General features: G+C 49.2%; 1 protein-coding gene across 2 annotated transcripts in view; it reads left to right on the forward strand.

Moving 5' to 3' along the window:
* The first annotated feature begins 224 nt into the window (after positions 1–224).
* The window catches only part of sept9b (septin 9b), an 87,656-nt gene continuing 64,977 nt past the window's right edge, over positions 225–22,903 (forward strand). Inside the window, exons 1-2 of one of the 2 annotated variants that reach the window (XM_035405510.1) lie at positions 225–381; positions 11,222–11,284. In XM_035405510.1, coding sequence (XP_035261401.1) covers positions 360–381; positions 11,222–11,284 — 85 coding nt within the window. In that variant the 5' untranslated portion in view covers positions 225–359. Of the gene's footprint in view, positions 382–11,221; positions 11,285–15,645; positions 15,793–22,903 lie in introns of those variants that run through there. The other variant, XM_035405512.1, reaches the window with a different exon arrangement.

The following is a 22,903-nucleotide window of genomic DNA, read 5'->3' on the forward strand; positions in this document are numbered from 1 at the left end:
AAGGTGGTTACATCTCATTTTATCACGTCCAGAGAAAGGTAGTGCATTTCACTGTGTATACACATATTTGTGTGTGCTTACTGTATAAACAGAAATACTGTTTTGATAACAAACACGTGAGCGCAGGTGCTGTAAGAACTGCTGGAGTGGAAGGACAAACGCGGCAACGCGAGGAATCACAGCTCTTACGTCAGTTGTAGGATGAGACACATTTGAAAGTACGGCTGTTGATGAAAACTTCACGGGAATGAGCTCAAAGCCGGAGGAATACTAAGGGCTTGCCACAGAAGCGAGAAAAAACGCTATTCATTCTCAACGTCTCTTTTCTGGTTGTGCTGCAGAACGCAACGGAACGGAACATGAAGAAGACGGCAAACTCAGGTAGGTTTCAGACCACTGGACTACTACTGCATGCCAAAACGAGCTGTGACTTAATTGTGTCGTAGTTTAACTTACAACGATTGCGCAATCGAACTTGTAATTGATTTGACTACAGAGTTAAACGCTCTGGCTGTCAGATCATGTGAAATGTGAGATTCCTATAGATAGCTCGGCGAATATGTTTTACCAATTTGTGCGAGTGGGGAGTTGCGGAAGCTGTTTTGCGAGAACTCTGGTAATGTTACGCTCGTCAGACCATGTTGCTATGCGTAAATGTTATAGGCTATTGCCGTACATCTGAATTACCCCAAGCATCCTGAGTCAAGTTTCCGATAGTCAACTTCTCGAACAACGCAGTACAGGATGACAATCAATCTTCCTTGTAGTCTGAATACTTGATTAACGTCTGTAAAACAACAGTGTACATTAATGTTTGGATAACGCATATGTAGGCGGTGATTACGAGCATGCATGTGTACAGTAAACAGTAGGCTAATAAGGCTGGCCAGTGTGAAGATCAAATGAAGATCGAATGGTTAGTGAAGAACGAATGATTTTCTCTAATGTTTCAAAAGAAAAATGAAATGAACGTCCCGTGCAGGACCTGAAATCCATTCCATATCCACTTATTGTACGTCGCTTTGGATAAAATCGTCTGCCAAATAAATGTATTGTAATGTAAGGTGATCATCAGTGTAAAGTATAACACGGAGGAAGTACTGGATTGTCTACCATATCTACTCGATGTATGGCAGTCAATTATGGACAGAAAGAAGAGTTTGAAAATAAATTATTGTTTTTAAAAATATCATCCTTTGAGTCGTAAAATTAGTGAAACAAAAAACAGCCCATTATGTAGGAATGAATTATTTTTCAGCGAAGAAAGTGGGTGATGGGGATGATGGGAGATATGAAGTGATAAAAGGCAAAAAGGAAGAATGGTCTGCACAGAGATTTAAGCAACGATGTGACGTGAACTGTATGCGCTTTATGCGCCGAATTGTTATTATTGTAAAGCTTATGGAACACTGCACTGCACTGCATTCTCTTTGGGGTATTACGAAAAATGTTCATACACAACACCGCTCCTCCATTATGTCTACTGAAAGGCTTATCATGATTCTTCTTTAGTGGGTTATGGTAAGCTTTTGATAAAGGTTGGATCCAAGGTTGGTTATGGCCCTAGATGGGATGCATTTACACAGACACTCACACTCACTCACTCACTCGAGAGAAAAAAACTCCTTACCCGGACACTTCAAAGGGACTTGCCTGAAATAGGGAACATTAGAGCACACTTTGCTGAACATGATAGAACTGTTTCTTGACTCTTCTTCAGAGTCAAAAAATCACTCACTCACTCACTTTCTCAAGTGTGCGTACACACACACACACACCCGCACATATATCACATTACATTACAGACATTCAGCAGACGCTCTTATCCAGAGCGACTTATACAACTTTTACACTGTATCCATCTATACAGCTGGATATGTACTGAAGCAATTCAGGTTAAGTACCTGGCTCAAGGGTACAACAGCATTGTCCTACCCAGGAATCAAACCTATGACCTTTCGGTTACAAGCCCAGTTCCTTACCCACTGTGCTGCACCACCACCACCATGTATGTATATGTACATATGTATATATGTGCACGCGCACACGCAATAAACAAACAAAAATAACATGAACATGCTCAAAGACATCCACATGCACGCGCATGAACAGGCACGCATGCACACACAACGTCAACACAGCGGACCGTGATCAACCCGAACATCATGCATTTGGACTGCGGGACGGCAAACTGCGGGCTAAAGGGCTCTCGCGATCATGTGCTTCTGCTCTCATCATACTGGAGGTACAAGCAGCGATGCGCTTCAGTTTGCCATTTGCTTCAGGGGCGAAGCCTGAAGAAACCCAAGATCCACGCGTGCACAGACGATACAGTATGGAGGAGAAAAAAAACAAAAAACCCTGCCACCGTCAGGGTTTTCCTCATTCTTCCTCAGTGCTTCAGATCGCGTAAATTAAAGAAAGGAAGCGAACGAAGGTCGTAAGCTGCTTCCTGGGCGAGTGCGAGCGGACGCAGCAAGCCCTCGGAGAAGGAGGCCCCAGGACATCCGCAGCCGTTAACGCGGCTCGTTACGCATCTCGCCGTTGCCCCCCTCTTCTGCCCCAACGTTGACACGCTCACCCCCCGGGGGGCACTTTACTGCATTAAATGCGTGGCCTAAAAATAGCCTCGCCGCTGTCCTCCACCGCATGTGTCACACGTCGCCTCTGCTCTCGCCTGTCAAGCCGATTTCCTGGCTGGCTCGGTTAAGTCAATGCAAGAGCGCAACGGACGCGTTGCCTCACCGTCACCGCACTGCATCAACATTGCCCTCTTTCAGAAACGCAATTTGGGCGATGGTGGCCTTGCCTTCTCCTCGTATGTTCTGGGCTGTTCTGCTCTGCACAGCCCAGAACAGTGCAGCCCTCCCACAAATACTCAGAGTGGTTTAGCATCAGTGGTGCAATTTACTGTATCAGCATGTATTTTCATCCACAGTATTTGTGTACTGTATGTGCAAAGTGTTGCACATACATGTTTGCGTATTTATATACAGTGAGCTCCATAATGTTTGGGACAAAGCCATATTTTTTCTTGATTTGGCTCTGTTCGCCTCAGTTGCAGACTCTCAGCTATGATTAAAGGGTATTTTAATACATTTGGTTTCACAATGTAGACATCACATCACTTTTCATACACAGTACTGTTATGACTGTGAGGGGAAGCCACAACATAAGTGAGAGACACACACAAAGTAGTTGCAATCAAGAATATTTATTAACAAAAGAACCCAAAGTACTTACAAAAGCACATGAAGGTGTGTAGAGTGGGTGATGTAGGTCAGTGGTGTGGGTGGTGATGGTTGAGTAGGAGTCAGTAAAGGATGCTTTAGCAGAAGAAACCGTATTGAGTCGTCCGTGGTAGAGGAAGGAAGGAGGGACCAAACGACCAGATCCTCTCAGCTTTTGAAGGCAACAGCCCAGGTGTCACCAATAACGGCTAATTATGCCCTCTGCTGCCTAAGCTGGAACTTCCCCACAACTACAGGCGAAACAACACAGAGACCAGCGAAGGAACAGCAGAGGGTCGCAACAGTACCCCATTTCAGGGTGCCACAATGTTCGGGTAAAAATGGCTTCACAGGTGCTTCTGATTAGTCCGGTGTGTTCAATTGGTTCTTTAGTGCGGGTATAGAGAAAGATTTCAGTATCTGGTCTTGATTCTAGACTTTTGATTGCCTTTGGAGACTGTTATTGGTGTTGGTCTGCGTAAGGACCAGAGTTGTGCCAATGCATGGGCCATGCATGATCGTACAACTAAGTTGTCCCTTCCTTAACCTGGAGGAGCTGGTTGTAGATGGAGCAGTGAGCGATGTAAGGGCCCTGCTTCCTAAAGGCAAAGCCTTTCTTCTGTTTGTGTTTGTAATCTACCTCAGGACGCCTGGCACCTCCCCCCCTTCGCGCCTGCCCTTCCCGAACACGTCTCCTGTCTGTTCTGGCCCCACGATGGTGGAATGACCTCCCCGTGGAGGTCAGAACAGCTGAGACACTGTCCCACTTCAAGCGACGACTGAAGACTCACCTCTTCAGGCCGCACCTCTCCCCTTCCCTCCCTACCTCCCTGTAATCTCTTAATTGGCTGTAAGCTTAGAGTTGTAACTAGGTAGCTGTTTCGTAGGTTACTTAGTTAATGCAGTCGTCTTAACTGCTGCTTGTATTTTTTCCATAGACCGCGTTGTTGCCGTTCTCGTTTGTGTTAGTGTTAATCAGTTTAACCTTCAGGGTCCAAGTTGAACTATGTGGTTGTTCCCTGCACTTGGAACGGTACTTCTCTCTGGGGTTTTCAACATACTTGTTCCTGGTTATGGTTATACACTTTGTTGTACGTCGCTCTGGATAAGAGCGTCTGCCAAATGCCTGTAATGTAATGTAATGTAATGTAATGTAGTGTAATGTAATGTAATGTAATGTAATGTACTGTAATGTAATGTAATGTACTGTAATGTAATGTACTGTTATGTAATGTAATCTGCAGACGCCGGAATGCACTGATCTTACAGAGGTGTGAAATGGACAGAGCCCTTTGCTGAGGGAAGGCTGGTCAAGATTATTGCAGTGGCCGTACAGGCAATTTACGTTTCCAGAAAGTAACAAAATGTCCACCTCATGTAAATAAACCAATTTGAATAAGTAAATAATTTTGTTTATGAAATGTCGTTACCAACTTATCTGGGTATTTTAACAAAAAAAAAAGTATATAAAAAAAAACTTGAATAATAACCACGAAAAAGGCAGTGAGAGTTACCTCTCTCTATTTTAAAATTTTTATATGGATGCACCCTGATAATCCATGGTTTCTTGGTGAAGATTTTGTTTTGCCACTTTAGCGTTCTTAGTACTTAAGCTACTTTAGCCCGCTTTATTTATTAAGACCATAGCTCACAGCAGTTTGTTTGTTTGTACTTTTATAAACAGGTGGTCTGAAGGAAATTCACAGGAGGACCAATCTTTTCAATTTGTTCCACATTTGTGGGCATTAATTTACTCACAGCAGTAATATTTGTTTATTTTCCAGCTGGGAGTATTTATTTTTTTTGTATCATCTTAAAACAATTAAAAGCAAAGTAGGGCTTTCCTGTGGAAAGCATGGCAGGCCAGCAGCCATTTTAAGATTTGTTTGGCTGTGGACCCCGGGTGTGGAAGGACGGGGTCTGAGTCATGGGCGGGCCTTTTGTGTTCATCCATGAGAACAAAGAGCCTTTTTGGGGGGTCATGTCACGTGTGACTCTGCGGCAGAATTCCAGGCCACCTGTCGAGAGCTGCAGGATGTTATCAGTTGATTTTTTTTTTTTTTTAAAACGAGCTTTCAAAATATTTTATCGGAAAGCAGTAAAAAGGGAGCCGTAGGCTGCTGAGCACGTTTCGACGAGGCCCATAAAGACAGGGTTGTCCCGGTGAGCATGGGAAAGTAGTGATCCCCACTCCACCCTGCCCTGCTGCTTAAACAGACGCACCTCTTACCCAAACACTGCCCAGTTAATCGCCGGAGAGAGACTGTCCAGGGTTCCTCCGGCTCTCCCATCGGCTCTCTCCAGCCCCATAGAAATGAGTAACTACTTGAGTTGAGGTATGTTTGTTCATGCAGTTATCCTTGAACAAATCTATATAGCTTACCTGGCATTTTGTTTGTCGGAGCTGGAATATTTTTGTTTTGGAGTGGCACCTTGTTGACAGTAACGTCTACAAATTTTAGAAATATGTTTCGATAGACGCCGACTGAGGTCTTGCCTGTGCATACAAATTTTTACTTTCACTTATTTTTTCTTACCTCTCGCAGTGCTTGAAGTGTTCTTGAGTGCCGTGAGAGTGCATGGTGGACACGATGAAACTCACTGCTGTATCAGACACAAAGGCTCTGGCCATTCTGCACAGACTCGTATTCTCCAGTGCAGAGTGGATGTTTTGTGTAAAAAAAAAAAAAAACTGCTTTGGGCATGAATGTCTTTTCACTCTCCTTTGTGAATTGGCCTTATTGGTGACACCTGGGCTGTTGCCTTCAAAAGCTGAGAGGATCTGGTCGTTTGGTCTCTCCTTCCTTCCTCTACCACGGACGACTCAATTTTCTTCTGCTATAAAACTGCTGGGCCTGTATTTTAATGGATGAAGTATAGGTGCTACAGTGCTGAATGCCTATTGGTCTGTCACCCTAATACATTACGTCCATCCAACGCTGCAAACACACTTGCACCTCAGCACCGATGGTAGAGACTGAGACAGAAGTGGGTGGACTTCAGTCTTCTACCTAATCACACCTTCTAGTTCAGTGTGTGTGTGTCTGTGTGTGTGTGAAAGAGAGAGAGAAAGAGCCGGTCTCCATTATCCAATACTACTCGTGAATAAATCTTGAAGTCAAGGTGACAGACATTTTTCCAACATGTATTTGAAATAAGCTTGTTTGTAGCTTGCCATTTCAGGGTTGACAGTGAGCTGATTAATCTCGTGTATTGCACCCATCTGGGCCTGTGAGGTGGTGACGATGCAGCTGTGAGTCGGCTGAGGTGTAAACCTGTGAGTACTCGGTCACGTTCAGGACATCGCTGAGCTTCTGCCTTCCTGCAAACTCTGACTGAGAGACGCATCTGCAGTGCAAACTGCAGGTCCTGAGAGCAGGGGTGAGTGAGCCAAAGCCAGCCGTACTGCACAGCCGCCCTGAACAGCCTCTTCCTGTCACTCAGCTCCTTCTCCTCAGATTCATATAAAGTGTCGGTTGGTACGAGCACGCGGTTTCCAGTATTTTGGCTTTGGGATTTTTCACGTTTATTTTTTTGGAAATATTCCTTAGTTTTTACATACCCTGCTCAGATATGAATAGGCCTGTTTATATGGGCCCTGTGAAATGAGGGCGCAATTAAAGTTTGATGAGAGATTTATTTAATGTATAATTTTTTAGTGTCAATAAAAATGATGTGTATAATTTTACAGCACACATGTCCTGTAGTATAATTTTATTTCGGATGGACCAAGAGTAATCTGTGTCCAGAAGTTTATTGTACCAAGTTAGTGAGCTATAAATTCTCCTGCGAATAGTCACTAGCTGTTGAAGAAACACTCTATTTTGTGTTTATGTCTTAAGTGCCAGGTGATAACGAGGAGGGACCATTCATTACAGTCTGTCCTAATTTTTATTTATTTATTTTTGTTCAAAAAATACAGCACTCTGGTGGATGATCTGTGTGCTACCCAGTCTGATCCTCCACAGAATGAGAACGGCATCATGCTTTCTGCTTAACGTCTGAATTTTGGAATGTTTTGAAAAGAGTGACAGTTTAATTAGCAGCGTAAATGAGTCATGAAAAACGGTGTTATTTTTTTTAGCAGGAAGCTGTAATTTTGCTTTGTCAAATCAAGGTGATCGTCCGTGAAAATCCAGAGCTTGTGAATCTGGTACGTACACTGATACCCACTTTGTTCAGTTCCTTTGTAGCAATAGTAAGTGGTACATGACACTACTTTAATAAGCTTTTATATAAGACCTTGTTTTTGCTATTGTGCGACAGAAATAAGTCAATTATTGTGCAGTTGACCCACATTAGTATCAGTTGTACTTGTAGTAGAGTTAGTGTCATGCAGGCTGCTTTTGGTGAGTGAAATTAACGCATGTTCCCGTGTCTTTGATTTTGTTTAGCGGACTGTAGACAGTAGTTTCTGTGGCGGAATGATTTCATCTTTCTGACCCAACTGTTCAGGAAGGTTTTCCCCCCGCTATCACCATGACAACAGAGGTCAGCAGTTCCTGTATGCGTGAGGGCGAGAGGTTGGGGGGGGGGGGGCGGGGGGGGCGATGGTGGTGTAAGGTTGGGAGACTACTGATTCAGGCTAGCTGGCTGTTAGCTGGGGGAGCTGGTTGGCCGGCGGGCGAGGGGGGGGGGGGGGGGCGTGTAATGGAGGGGGGGTGGTGATGTAAAGTTGGGAGAGTACTGATTCAGGCTAGCTGGCTGTTAGCTGGGGGAGCTGGTTGGCCGGCGGGCGGGGGGGGGGGGGGGGGCGTGTAATGGAGGGGGGGTGGTGATGTAAAGTTGGGAGAGTACTGATTCAGGCTAGCAGGCTGTTAGCTGAGGGAGCTGGTTGGCCGGGGGGGCGGGGGGGGGGGTTTGGGGGGGTGGGGATGGTGGTGTAAGGTTGGGAGAGTACTGATTCAGGCTAGCTGGCTGTTAGCTGGGGGAGCTGGTTGGCCGGGGGGCGGGGGTGTGTTTGGGGGGGGGGTATGGTGGTGTAAGGTTGGGAGAGTACTGATTCAGGCTAGCAGGCTGTTAGCTGAGGGAACTGGTTGGCCACGAGGGGGGGGTTCGGGGCGGGGGGGGACTGATGGTGTAAGGTTAGGAGAGTAGTGATTCAGGCTAGCAGGCTGTTAGCTGAGGGAACTGGTTGGCCACGAGGGGGGGGTTCGGGGCGGGGGGGACTGATGGTGTAAGGTTAGGAGAGTACTGATTCAGACTAGCAGGCTGTTAGCTGAGGAAACTGGTTGGCCAAGGGTTAGGGGGGGGGGCGGTTGGGGGGGGAATGGTGGTGTAAGGTTAGGAGAGTAGTGATTCAGGCTAGCAGGCTGTTAGCTGGGGGAGCTGGTTGGCCGGGGGGGCGGGGGGTGGTGTTTGGGCGGGGGCTGGTGGTGTAAGGTTAGGAGAGTACTGATTCAGGCTAGCAGGCTGTTAGCCGAAGGAGCTCAGTTGGCCAGGGGGGCGGGGGGTGGTGTTTGGGGGGGGACTGGTGGTGTAAGGTTAGGAGAGTACTGATTCAGGCTAGCAGGCTGTTAGCTGGGGGAGCTGGTTGGCCGGGGGGCGGGGGGTGGTGTTTGGGCGGGGGGAATGGTGGTGTAAGTTTAGGAGAGTAGTGATTCAGGCTAGCAGGCTGTTAGCCGAAGGAGCTCAGTTGGCCACTAGGCGGCCTGGCAGTCAGGGGTGGAAAATGTGCATCGAGGTGCTGTTCTTTTTTTTTCCCCTGAAGTCTCTGTGTGACCACTCCATTGAATTCCACAAGAAAACCGATGGTTGTCTTTCCTCCTCCCCCCTCCCCCCCTCCACCAAACACCAAAAAAAACTCCCTCTCGTGCCCCTCGTTCCTCCGTCTCTCCACAGTACTCTCTTCACGGCACGTGGCCGCAGATGCTCGGGGAGTGAGTCACGGTTCTGGGGCTCCGCGGCTGCTTCGCGCGTAGCTTACGGCACGTTACGCCGAGCGCGAGCGCGAAGCGCCCGGCCTGTCCTTCCGGCCCCAGCTGCGTCTCTGGGCCCCGCTGGAGAAAAAAAAACTGTGAAGTCACTGAAGCAGCAGATGCCCGCGCGCGGGCAAATCTTGTGACTCTTGAGACGGTCCGCATTGCTTTTCTTTCACAGTAAATACTGCGAAATTCCCCTTTGGGGTTTTTTTTTTTCTGTCAATAAATGGGGGGGGGGGGGGGGGGGGGGGGGGGGGGAGGGGAAATGTTCATTTTCACAAACCTCAAAGGGTCTATTATTCTACCAGGAAGAGACTCATGACTCACTGGGCCCAATTCGTCACCATCGTGGGGTAAGATTTCACGTAAAGATTAGCCTCCTTGGTGTGTAGACCCGCTGCGAAGGAATGCGGCTGATATATATTTTACAAGGACTGCAAACATTGCTGGAATACTGTACTTCATGACATCATCAGTCAGAGAGTGGAGCTCTTTATATAAATAGCAGTGGTGTCATATTCACATAATGACACATCATCTCTGCCTCCACGATCTCAAGGGTACAATTAGGTTGGATAGCGCGGTTTGTGTCGATGGCCAATTGGATGCAGTTGCCAGGATGGTCGCTGTGTGCTCACCCTGTTTTCTGATGAAGCACTTATGGTTCCAGTGGAAAACGCGCAGGCTTTCATTGTGACTTATATCGGCGTGTCCCCCATTCAACTCAACTCAGCGCGCTAATGACTAATAGCCCATGTTATGGTCCACGAAAAGGTCATTGTTTTAATGCGACGCATGCGCCGTTGCGTTAAAGACAAAGCCAAAAAAACACCACGGATGACATACCCCGATTAATGGTTACATAACTGGAGGAAAATGCCACGTGTAGCATATTTTTATTCACTGCGGTCTAGCATTTAAATGCGCACTGCCTGCCAGAGTGTGAGACGTTGTGGCCTAGCTCCACATGTGCAGAGGTCAGTCTCTGCATTGTAATTACGGTGACTCTTCCGTGGGGTTTTGTCACAGGCCGGGAGGTTCGCGGTGGAAAGGAAAGCGGGTTTGAGCTTGCAATCCCCGGGCCATTCCTACCTAGTCCTGGGAGGGCCCGGCTTTTACCTTTCTACGGGATTTTTCACGATATTGATTCGACAAGGTGCTGGATACATGCGCCGTCAGGGATTTTGGTCCATGTTGACTCGAGAGCATCGCGTGGTTCCTGCAGATTTTTCACCCGCACATTGATGGTAAATGGTAAATGGGCTGCATTTATATAGCGCTTTTATCCAAAGAGCTTTACAATTGATGCCTCTCATTCGCCAGAGCAGTTAGGGGTTAGGCGTCTTGCTCAAGGACACTTCGACACACCCAGGGCGGGGTTTTGAACCGGCAACCCTCCGACTGCCAGACAAACCTCCTGAGCTATGTCGCCCGCTCATTGATGCTGTGAACCCCCCCCTGTTTCACCGCCTCCCGAAGGTGCTCCACTGGACTGAGGTCTAGGGACTGTGCAGGCCGGTGGAGTAAACTGACGTCACTTGAGATGATGTGCACTTGATGACATGGCGCATTATCCATTTGTAAAAGGGTAGACTCTGGTCATAAAGGAATTTAACATGGTCAGCAACAGTGCTTAGGAGTGATGTTACATTACATTGTTTAGCAGATGCTCATATCCAGAGTGACTTTTTTACATAGCATTTTGCATCTGATTATACAGCCGCATATATACTCAAACAATGCAGGTTAAGTACCTTGCTCAAGGGTGCAACGGCAGTGTCCCACCGGTGAATCAAACCTGTGACCTTTCGGTTACAAGACCAGCTACACTAAAGCTAACAACAAACAACTAAAGCGCTTCAGTCTTCAGGCAGCATGCTTTATATAATGAGCTGCAGCCACATGATTCACTGTTGGAGGAGCAGGCTATTTCCATTAGCAAGCAGGTGTACTTAATTATGGGGCCAGTGAGTGTATGTCTGGTGTTCCTGTCTATGGAACAAGGACGACTGAAAAAATGCCTGTAATGTAATAACGGCTTCGCTCCTCCCCTTTTCTCTGCGGTGGCAGGAATCGCCAGGTTAGCGCCGAGCAAGCCGAAAAACGAAGAGGTTCCCGAGCCCGTCAGCCCCGGTAAGTCTCATCCGCACCCGTCCGACACTCCGCAGGTCATCCTCAGGGAGGTGAGGCACTTTGAGCTGTCGTTAAGGGGATGAAAGTCGGAAGCACAGGCGGACCAACGGGGGCCGTTTGCAGTCGTTCCGGAACTTGGCCGAGAGGGGGCGGGGTCAGTGAGAGAGGCCTGCTCTCCGTGCTGCACGTAGGAGGAAGTGTGCAGATGGTATGATGTCATCGTCTGTGGCCACGGTTCTCTCCAGAGGCATCCTATCACGGGGGGGGGTGGGCGGTGGCCCTCTTCCCAGCACCCTCAGCTCCTTTTGTCTGAGGAAGTCAGAGCCCCTGGCAGGTCACGTGTGCCAGGGACACCGCAGAGCGACAGAGCTCTCTGGTTCTTCTCTTCTGTTCTTTCCCCTTCTCTTTTCATCTGCTCTTAATCTTTCCTCCGCTTCGCTTCGCGCCGATGCCCCCCAAAGACGTCCCTGTAGGGCGATCGCACGGCCAGTGAGAGCGCTGCTTTTTACGCAAGGTCCGCTTCTCAGTGGTTGAGTCATGTGCTTATTTGTGGGTCTCGTACAGGAGTGACGGCATTGGTTAATGTTTGCCTCCGCTGCTTGGCTGCATCAGCCATTGTGCATTATTTGCCCGTGGGTTGCGTGTTACGCATGTACTCGTGTGTGTGTGTATGTGCGTGTGTGTGCCTGTGTGCATGTGTGTGTGTGTATGTATGTGTGTCAGTGTGCGTGTGTGTGTGTGTGTGTGTATGTGTATGTATGTGTGTCTGTGTGTGTTTGCATGTGTGTGTATGTGCACGTGTGTGTGCATGTGTGTGTGTGTGTGTGTATGTGTGTGCTATATATCCCTCACACCTCCTGGTCAGACAGTCAGACAGTCATCCAAGCCAGGTGACCAAGAATCAAGGACTCCCTAGTCACTCACTAGTCTACTCACTAGAGAGAAGCTTCATGATCGACTGATCCATGGTGACATCTCTAAACCAATCACTGCATTCAAACAGGCCACTCTGTTGAACCCTGGATGAAAAACCTAGTATGGCTTTGTAAATGCACTGAGGCAGTGGTTGTCCTTTGACATTTTATGACCCACCCTCCCCATCCTGAGAGTCACCCCTGTTACTAAGGCTTGCTTGCACAAGCTCCAAACATCCCATCCTCCCCACCATATTATATTTGGGTTAAAAATCACTGTTACCTCTATAATGAACTAAGACAACTAAGATTTTTTTTGTTGACTTGCAAAAAAAAAGAAAATGCCGGAAGGGTGAGTAAGTTAATTTCAGAGGGCTGTGATGTGGCTGAGTTATACAGACCGGTTGGAGACCGACCTCTTAAGTGCACCTCCATTCACCCTCATGCTGAGATCCCAGAAACTCTGAGAAGATTTTTTTTTTAACGAGGCCGAAAGGAGGGAGCTGATGGCGCCACGGGCTGGCGACGCTCTCAGGCTCAGCTGAGGGCTTTGGGCCGGGTCCGGTACGGGCGGCCTTTGTTCCTGAGGAGCCTGTGCTGGAGCCGTAGCTCAGGAGGTAAAAGCGGTCGTCCGGCAGTCGGAGGGTTGCCAGTTCGATCCTCCCGCCCTGGGGCGTGTCGAAGTGTCCCCGAGCAGGACACCTAACCCCTAGCTGCTCTGGTGAATGAGAGGCATCAGTTGTAAAGCGCTTTGGATAAAAGCGCTATATGAATGCAGTCTGTGGAGCCCCCCTGGCTGAATTTGCTCTCAGCCAGGCGATGCTGCTTTCTTCATGGGGGGCCAGGGGGCTGTTTGTCACGGGGTCCCAGGCAGCAGTGAGTCACGGTTTACAAGGACGGGGGTGGGGTGGGGGGGGGTGTTTATTAAGTGACAAATCTATTTTATGTAATCCGTTATGTAATCGTGTTAATATCGCGCTCCTGCATTCGCACGCTTTTTAAAATACGTCGACGCCGTTCGGACCAAGAGCACGAGTATAGTGAAATAGTGCAGAACTGGAGCGCATAAAACTTGAGTGGAGCCCGAAGGGCTGATCTCGGCTGCTGATCCGTCCCTAGGATCAGTGTCATGTGTGTTTGTTTGCTTTTTAATTTAATCTAACCTTTACTGTGAAGAACTGCTGCGAGCTGAATACTCTTTTCGTGGGGGGATTTCTGTGGGAATGAGGGCATGCGACTGAGCCAGCCAGTTTGAGAGTTTTGACCGGGACACAGGGGTGAATACTCTTACCGAGCGAGCAGGCGCCTATTGATCCCCCAGCGTTTCTGAAAATTTGCGCAACAGTAGCCGGCTACCAGCAGGATTAGGGACCAACTGGGTCACATCCTCTAAACGGCCTACCCTTCCACTTGACTGCCCCCCCCCCCCCCCACTAACGGACTGCCGTGGTGCTTAGAAACGATGGCGGGTCGCTTAGAAACGATGGCGGGTCGCTTAGAAACGATGGCGGGCCGCTTAGAAACGATGGCGGGCCGCTTAGAAACGATGGCGGGCCACTTAGAAACGATGGCGGGCCACTTTGAATTGATGGCGGTCCCTTAGAAACGATGGCGGGCCACTTTGAAACGATGGCGGTCGATTAGAAACGATGGCGGTCCCTTAGAAACGATGGCGGGCCGACAGCTGTGCCAGCGGCAGGCCGCCAGAGGGCCGCTCTGTGTTTGCTAGCCGGGTGCCCTTTTGACGAGTGCCCTTGGATCATTGAGGACAGCGGGTCGAGATACACGGTCAGATACGTGGTCAGGTGGGGACTGTCAGATGTCCCAGCTGACTGCCGTTAGCAGGCACACTTCCACCCCCAGGGCTCTATCGAAAAACAACTTGTGACTTGCGAGGGGTGGGGGTGGGGGGTGGGGGTGGGGGGGGGCGGGAGGGGACGGCTAGGGTGATTATCTGCTGGAAGTGTCTGAAAATAAAGCTTTTATCTGATTTCAGATTCGGGCACCCCTCTCTCTCTCTCTCCCTGGCGCTGCTCGCGTTCCCCTTCGGCTGGTTCCCCTCATCGTGTGCCTGTCCCAGTCAACATTTCCAGCACTGAGTCAGATACGCGCGCACGTGTTTTCATTTGAATTCGGAAAAGACGCGGACACAGTCAAGTGGAGCCGCCGGTTTTCCGAGGGGTTGATTTACCATCGCAGTCCCGCGGGCAGGGTTTCGGTCTCAAGCATCATTTACATCTGAGTTTTTGAAGTGGGACACCAAAAGGAAGATAAAGGCAAAAAAAGTAAATCAATAGATTTGTTGAAGTGAAACGGGAATGAGAACAAAAATGACCAGAGGATCCTAATTTCTCGCTCTAATGGAATTGGATTGAATGCACTTTGGTTGGGCAAGCTTGTTCCGCCAGGCCTTCTTAAAAATAATTTTTTTTTAAAAAAGGTGTGACATTTACAGCTTCCCTGGGATGCAAATGTAGAGCACAGCTGTTTTTGTTTATCAGTGGGAGAGGATAAAACATGTGGCATTTATCACTGTGTGAGCAAACAGAAATAGTTCACAAATTTAAGGTACCACAAAAAAAAAATGCTCATCCCCTTTCACAATCCGCAGATCCCTGTATACCCAGCAGTAGTATTCCTTTACCTCTCCGTAGGTTTTGTAACCATGGCTACGAGTCACAGTGGAGTGAAAGTGGAAGTTCAGTCTCGTAACTGCAATGCTTTAATGTTTGGATTTGTTCAGCACCCTTACTGAGTCACAGGCTCCCCGTGTGACCCTTGACCCCCAATCAAGTGGGGCGGAGATGGCAAAGGTCAGTGTGCAGGTCCTCCCTTCCTGCACAACGGGACAGTCCAATAATCAGGCGTGTGGAATGCCAGAGTCTCCCCTGGTTGTTCTTGCCGATTAGCGCGAAGCTGACCAGGGCAAAGAATCACAAACTAGATTTGCTCACGTTTTGAAAAAAAGTTAAAAGTGTGATTTTGGGTCTGTCTCCTAATCGTGTTAAAGATTTTGGAGACTTTTCTCTCTCCTACAGAAGCCTGATGCAGTTTGCGGTGTCTTCCTGTTCCAGGGACTTGTAAACAGCTCGCGCTGCTTGAGGCTGGGGGCTCAGAAATCATTCAGGTTCGAGGCTTGAGCTCCTGGAGCCTTTCTAGCAATAAGTCGAGTGGGTTATTTTGGGCTGGGGAGTTCAAGTCACATGGCTTGGGTTTCCATTTCAAAGGCACAATGCAGCTTTAGTGTCAAGGCAGAAAAGGAAAAAAAGGAAGAAAAAAAAAAAAGTGCAAGTTCGAAAAACGGCAGTAGGCTCTCCGTATGATCAGCACATGGTAATGTGGTCATTCTGGATGCGTTCGTTATCATAGCAGATTGAAAAAATTAAACTGGGGAGAGAGAGAGAGAGAGAGAGAGAGACAGAAACTGAGAGAGGGAGAGGGAGGGAGATACTGAATAAGCGAGAGAGAGAGAGAGAGAGAGAGAGAGAGGGAGAGTGTGAGACAGAAGGGAAGTCTGAAAAAAAGGAAAAAAGCAGTCGTTCCATGTGGCTGTTTGAGGGTGTGATCTAGTTATGGAGGGAGACAAAATCGCAGGTAAGTCGCGGCTCCTTTTTTTTTCGCGGGGATATTTTCCTCGGGCTGAGGATCGCTTTTCTGGGGTTATCGGAGTTCGGTCGTGTTGTTGTTTCCTTCGCGGAAACCTCCGGCGAGCGGCCGCCTTTCCTGAGCCCGCGGAGCTGCCCGGGAGCCGGGCTGGCTGTGGCTCGGCCGCCGCTAGACACAGACGCGCTAACGCTTCTCCCGCACGCCTGCCCGTCTGCCCGTCTGTCCGTCTGTCTGTCTGTCTGTCCGCCCGGCTGTCTGCTCGCACACCTACCTGTCAGGCAGTCTCTGCTGGCCCGTGGAACTTAAAGAGGATTTCACAGAGCCGCTGTTGTGGTTCATAGACAGGAACGGTCACGGTAATAGGGCTGTAGGGCTGTCCGTGCGTTCTGTGACTTTTCTCTTTTTTTCCACCTTTTGCCCCGATGTTTCAGTGTTATTCTAACGAGGCTGCACTCACAGGAAGAGAAGGGTATTTATAGCTCGTCCTCAGCGCTGCTGAACTGTCTGTTATTGTGTCGTCAGTCTTTGCGCTGCGTGGCTGAGCTTGATGGTAAATGGTAAATGGACTGCATTTATATAGCGCTTTTTATCCAAAGCGCTTTACAATTGATGCCTCACATTCGCCAGAGCAATTAGGGGTTAGGTGTCTTGCTCAGGGACACTTCGACATGCCCCAGGGCGGGGGATCGAACCGGCAACCCTCCGACTGCCAGACAACCGCTCTTACCTCCTGAGCTATGTCGCCCCCCATGTCCAGTGAGGATTCCTGTGTTGAAGGCGTCTGAGAAAGCTGGCCGGCCCACCTTGTCAGTGCTGTGTGTGTGATTTGTGTTTTCCTGGGACTTTTTTTTTTTCCACGAACAGTGCCTTTTAAGTCAAAAATGTGACGGGGTGCCTTGCTGCAGTCTCGCAGCGCAAAGCCCTACAAGCTGTCCGTCTCAGACCTGGAACTTCTCTTCCAGAGCGCCGATGCTTGAATGGATTGCTGTGGGTAATTCTACAATGCTTACCAAACTCAGCAACCCCCACCCCCCCCCCCCCACCCCTCCCCAAATAGATGAGACTTGCACGCTACATTCTGTGATCTCCCAAGGCCTCTGATGACATGCTCTAATGGATTCTACAGGATGAGATGTAACCCAGATTGAAACTGGGAGGGAGGGAGGCGGTGAGGTGAGGTGGGGTGGGGGGTGGGGGGGGGGTGTGAGCAGGGGTACTGGGGGAAATACGGAATGGCAGTAAACTGTACGCTCAGTGTGAGGGTCTTCCTGTTACTCCAGACTCTCAGCTGTCCCGCTCAGAAGTACCAGGGATGCCAGATATAGCTGCAGTGCTACAATACGTTGTATTTCTTTGCCTATAAAATATTTTTGTGGAAAACTGTCGTAGCTATGAACCAAATTAGATCCTAATCATACGCTGTCCGTGGCTTATTTACGCTACGTAGGATATAGGATGACATTCACGACACGTTTTCCTTCTTTTCCCTCCTAAAGAAAAAAAAAGAAATGTAAAAATTTTCAGTAATCAGAGGAAGGCGATTTTCTGTTATTGGGATTTTTTATTTTTTATTTTGTTTGCCAGGGACAGTACTTTTGAAGAATGTGTGAAATCTCTGCATGCTCTGTGTGTGCTGTGAGCTGTGAAATGCATTAGCCCGTTGAGTTAACTACGGAGGGGAGCTCCACGGAGAGGGAGGCGTCTCGCCCGGAGGCACGATGTAGGACCACAGCCGCACTGCCACGCTCGCAATTACAGGCCGGAGGCCTTCCCCCCCCCCCTCTCAATCAGCGTGGCGGGGCCGACCGTAACCATAGACGTCCCTCCTCGGTTTGCGTTTTTCTGTACTTCTGTACTCTCGACGCAAACGACAGCTTTCGGGGGAAAGAGGAGAGGAAGATAGCGATGTCGTAATGGCAGTTCGTACGGTGTGTGGGGATCAGGATGGACGTCGCGTCCTGTGGCCGAATGAGAATAACCTAGGAATGAAGGGGACTGATACTCATCAGTCCTCTCTCCGGTGTAGGCAGATACCACAGCAGGAGCCCAGTTATGAAGCCTGGACGTCCTGCAGTTCAAAATATGCCCACTGGGTGGCAGTGGTGGAGCTGTGTTTCGTCCATTGCTATTGGAAGCTATGGTCTTGGCAGTTGAAGTAGATCATCTACATTTGACTGGAGCTTTGTAAAATGCTCCCTGCTGATAATTGCTATTCCTTTAAGATGGTGAATCTTCCCTGCTATTTTCGAGCAGCAGCAGAATCCCTGGAGCTGAACTCTTGTCAGATCGGTAAGGACAGGTTTTTCTGAAGCTGAAGCTCGGGCAAAGTTTTACAGGGGAAATCAATGGGAGTGCTACTTCCTGGTCTTGCTTACTTCATGTTTTGGATCGGTTTCCATGGCAATCAGGGGAAGCACCAGTGTTCTGAAACGGAGCGCCTGGTATTATTGTGGTGTGGGACCCATGGCCCTCTGAAACTGCTTCCTTCAGTCTTGGTTTTTTTGGAAAGGCGCATTTCCTGGCCTGCTATTGCAAAGAGGCATTGTATAAAGCAGGCATAGATTGGCCTTTTGGCGCCTGTGGAGTGAGTACAGAAGTGAAGTGTCGTGAGAAGAATGGTGAGAAGCCGTTTGGCTGACCGCTGATAACGGTCTGATTTGGGGAAGGGAACATTCCGTCTACGCCGGCGAATGCATGAATGGCCCGTGATTGGTGGAAGGGCCAGGGAGGTCGTACGAAACTGAGAACTGGGATCACAGAAGCATGATGAGTGACAGTTTGCAGGACATCCATGTGACATCACTGGTGGCAGGATTATGTCCGTTGCCCAGTGACGGAGTGTAGCACAGTGGGTAAGGAACTGGGCTTTTAACTGAAAGGTCGCAGGTTCGATTCCCGGGTAGGACACTGCCGTTGTACCCTTGAGCAAGGTACTTAACCGAAATTGCTTCAGTATATATCCAGCTGTATAAATGGATACAATGTAAAATGCTATGTAAAAGTTGTGTAAGTCGCTCTGGATAAGAGCGTCTGTAATGTAATGATGAAGATGGTGATGCCAAGGGGCCACGCAATGACAAGCAGCGTAATGTTATTGATGCCAAGGCCTTGCTGTGGATCCCAGTTGTTGGAGCTCAGGTTATTTCAGTGCTAATTAATGCCCCCCAAGCCCAGCCAGTGAGTCTTAAGAAACAGTGCGGTGAATCACAAAACCTGCCCCCCCACCCCCCGTGGGCAGCTGGCTTAGGATAACACGGCTGAAATCTTTAAGGTTTTCCACTCATTATGTCTTCTTAGTTAGTGCTGCGGCATGTTTGTATTTGTTATAAGTGGTGGTTTGTGCGTATCTTCGCAGTGCTGTTTTAGTACCGATGCTGCGGGATGAGATGCCAGTGGGATTAGAACAGATAACCAGCTGGATGGCTGGAAAAGAGAGCAGAAATAGTGGCCAGAAATGAGTGGAAGAACAGCAGCAACAGGAGAGGGGATATTTTTTGAACGAGCAGTAAAAAGTTATTTGCCCTTCAGTTATTATCCCTGTTCTTTACCCCTCTCTTTTACTTCACTTTCCTTCAGACGTGTCTGCCTGTCGCCTAGCAGGACTTCCCTGTGCATTAGCTTACATGCAGGTCCACTGAGGCCTTTCTCCGTGAAGACGTGAACCTGCAGATCTCGTTTGGACGTGGCTGTGCCGCACTACGAGCACTCCCGAGCTCAGAGACTGCGTAGGAAGTTCTACTGCTGTCCGTTTTCCATAAAAGAACTGTATGGGATTTCCTCTATGAGTCACTGCTTTGCACTCTCTCTCTCTCTCTCTTTCTCTCGCTCTGCCTCTCTCTCTCTACCCCTCTCTCTCTCTCTCTCTCTCTCTCTCTCTCTCTCTCTCTTATTTTCAAGCTCGTGAAGTTTTTAAAAAACAGGGGCTAGAAAATAGCCTCAGCTTAACAGGAAGCTGGGCATTTGAGTTCCCGGAAACCGCACCTTCGGTGTGAAAAGTGCCTTATGCTGCCAGCTATTCTTGTCAGGCGGAGGCGCTGGGTAGCCTTGGTGAGGGGGGGGGTGGGGGCGGGTGGGGGCGGGGGTTCCAGGCAGTCTCACTGTGTGCCCAGCAGAACTGTGTGACAGCAGAAGTGCACGTTTGGGTGGCCGGCACGCTGCCTGTCGTAAAGAGCAGGGCTGAGACTGTGACGGACGTGCCACGCTACAGCGCTACGGCGGCGAGCGCACGTCCTGTTAACAGGAACGTCGGCCGAGAGGAAGTTCAACGACCTTTTCTGCTCGGTGATTTTATTACCCTCTTTCATTTCAACCGCCACTCTGGGGCGTTTTTTTTTTTTTTTTTTGTCGTTGATATTTTTTTTTTTGTCAGTGACATCAGCTGCAGCGTACCGCGGTACAGCCAGCGCTCCCTAAACCTGTTAAAGTGCAAATCCGGCACGTTAAGATGGCCCCCGTGGAAAGGCGCAGCGTTGCTAAGGAAATAAACCGAATGCCACGGTAAAATGGTCGCCCCGACCCGATGCATGGAAGTGAATGGGGTCGTGACCTTTGACCTGGGCCTCACGAGTACAGCCCGCTCTGCAGCAGCTAGCCAGTCAGATACACAGTCAGGGCGCTGCGGGGGAACAGTCAGAGGTGGAACGAACTCCCTGCCCCTCTTCGAAACCTCTCCCTCACTACCCATCTTCCGCCGTGGTCTGAAGACTCATCTCTTCAGACTATACCTGGACTAACTGCCACCACTCTGTACTCTATATTTCACTCTAAACCTCCCCCCCCCTTTCATGACACTCGCTACATGTTCCCCCATCTCAGCACTTTTTGGTCATTTGTATTTGTCCTAATACTGTAGCTTCTTCTTCTGCCTAGTTGGCTTTGCAGAAGTTAGGTCAGATTAGTGTCCCCTGTGTGAACTGAACTGTGTTCTTGGCTAGCTGTAGCAATAGCTGTACGAAATAAGTATTGTATCTTACTGAACCTGTGTATTGTAGTTGTCCATGACCATGAGATGCACTTTTTGTACGTCGCTTTGGATAAAAGCGTCTGCCAAATAAATGTAATGTAATGTAAATGTAATGAACCAGAGTGAAAGCACGCCCAGGCATTTAGATGGTAACGTGTGAGGTTTGGGGAGGGAGGGGGGGGGGGGGAGATGTAATGGGGGGGGGTGGGGGGGGGGTTTGGAGCGTGTGAGCAGTCCAGCTCTCCCGCTTGTGGCAAGCGCCTGGAATGCGCCTGGAATGAAGTTGTGATCATTTCTCAGGTGTGTGAGCGGCAAGCCAAGCGCTCTGACTTGCACACACACACACACACACACACACACACACACTCACACACACACACACACACACACACACACACACTCACAACAACATGACAAAACGGCCCTTTGTCTTTGTCTCTCTGTGTGCTCCCGAGATGCCTGTCGCCGCGGGCGATCGCCGCACATTAAGCGCTTAAGAAACGTCTGCTCCGGGGCCTGTTTCTAACGCTGCTGTTTCTGTGGAGCGGCGCATGCGCATGCGCAGTGCGGTGCGTGACTGCACGCTGTGGGGGGGCCTGTGTGTGCAGCACAGCAGAGGTGAATAGAGCAGCATCCTGTTTGGGTCCTCTGCGGTGTGCACGCAGCGGCACTGCGCACTCACACAGGGCCTTATGCACTGTGACCTCCTTCCCCAAACCGCCCCCCCTCCCGGACCTCGCCTCCCACGCACAGTGATGCTCGGACTTCCTCGCTCGTACCGAAACTGCGTTTCCTGCGCAGGCCGGGCCCAGGCCGTCAAAAAAACAAAAAAACAGCCTCTGCTTTCTCCATCACCTCCAGCTGCGCAGAGACCAGAACTCGTCCGCAAAAAGTTGCGGTGCAAAAAAAAACGTATGAGCCGTGAGCTTTATGCTGTATGTCTTTTTTCTGCGGTTTGTAATATTGGAATCCCTCGAACTCCGGACAGATTTAGGGTACCGGCACGAGAGCGATGAGGACAGCGTCTGCTTCGCCGTTTTTCCCAAAATAAATTACGTCTCATACGTATGATGTCATATGATTGCACGCCAGTTAGATGCTGAAGAATACTGGGCCGTGTGTTCACAGGTCCCTGAGCGATACGTATTTTTATTGCTGATTTTTTTGTGTTCCTTTTCACCGCCCGCTACGTGCTGTGTCACATGGGAACGCTGTTATGAGTCTCCTTCCTCAGGCTCGTTGCTACAGTTTGTCTTGGACGGTTCCTGGACCCGTTGCTTTTCGTTAGCGTGAACCGAATTCTAACCTGCACTGCGCTCGCAGCGGAGGGTAAATGGATTTCATGATGTAGTTCACTTGTTCGCCAGTTTCACCCCCGCGCACCCGACCCTCGCTGTGCCACGTGTGGTGCACCGTGTGGGTGGGAAAAGGAAAAGGGGGAGTGCGGAACGTGGAACGTGCGCACCGTTCCAGAACAAACAGGCTACGGATCGTTGATGCACAACCGACTGTAGAAGCTGTGTGTTTTCCTGTGTACGGCTGTGTCCAAAACAACCATTTCAGAGCACTGATTCAGAATTTTCCTGAGATTTCCTGACAGGACAAATTAATGTTTAATATTATTATGCTCACCCCCCCCCCCCCCCCCTGCAGGCATCGACACGGCCAGCCTGGCCCGGGGAGTTTTTGTTGTAATAAGTAACAATACTTATTTCGTACAGCTATTGCTACAGCTAGCCAAGAACACAGTTCAGTTCACACAGAGAACACTATTCTGACCTAACTTCTGCAAAGCTAACTAGGCAGAAGAAGAAGCTACAGGATTAGGACAAATACTAATGACCAAAAAGTGCTGAGATGGGGGAACATGTAACGAGTGTCATGAAAGGGGGGGGGGGGTGGATTTAGAGTGAAATATAGAGTACAGAGTGGTGGCAGTTAGTCCAGGTATAGTCTGAAGAGATGAGTCTTCAGACCACGGCGGAAGATGGGTAGTGAGGGAGAGGTTCAAAGAGGGACGGGGAGTTCGTTCCACCACTGACTGTTCCCCCGCAGCGCCCTGACTGTGTATCTAACTGGCTAGCTGCTGCAGAGCGGGCTGTGCCTGGCTGTACTCGTGAGGCCCGGGTCAAAGGT

The sequence above is a fragment of the Anguilla anguilla genome, chromosome 2, assembly GCF_013347855.1.
Source record: "Anguilla anguilla isolate fAngAng1 chromosome 2, fAngAng1.pri, whole genome shotgun sequence".
In the NCBI taxonomy this organism is placed as follows: domain Eukaryota; kingdom Metazoa; phylum Chordata; class Actinopteri; order Anguilliformes; family Anguillidae; genus Anguilla; species Anguilla anguilla.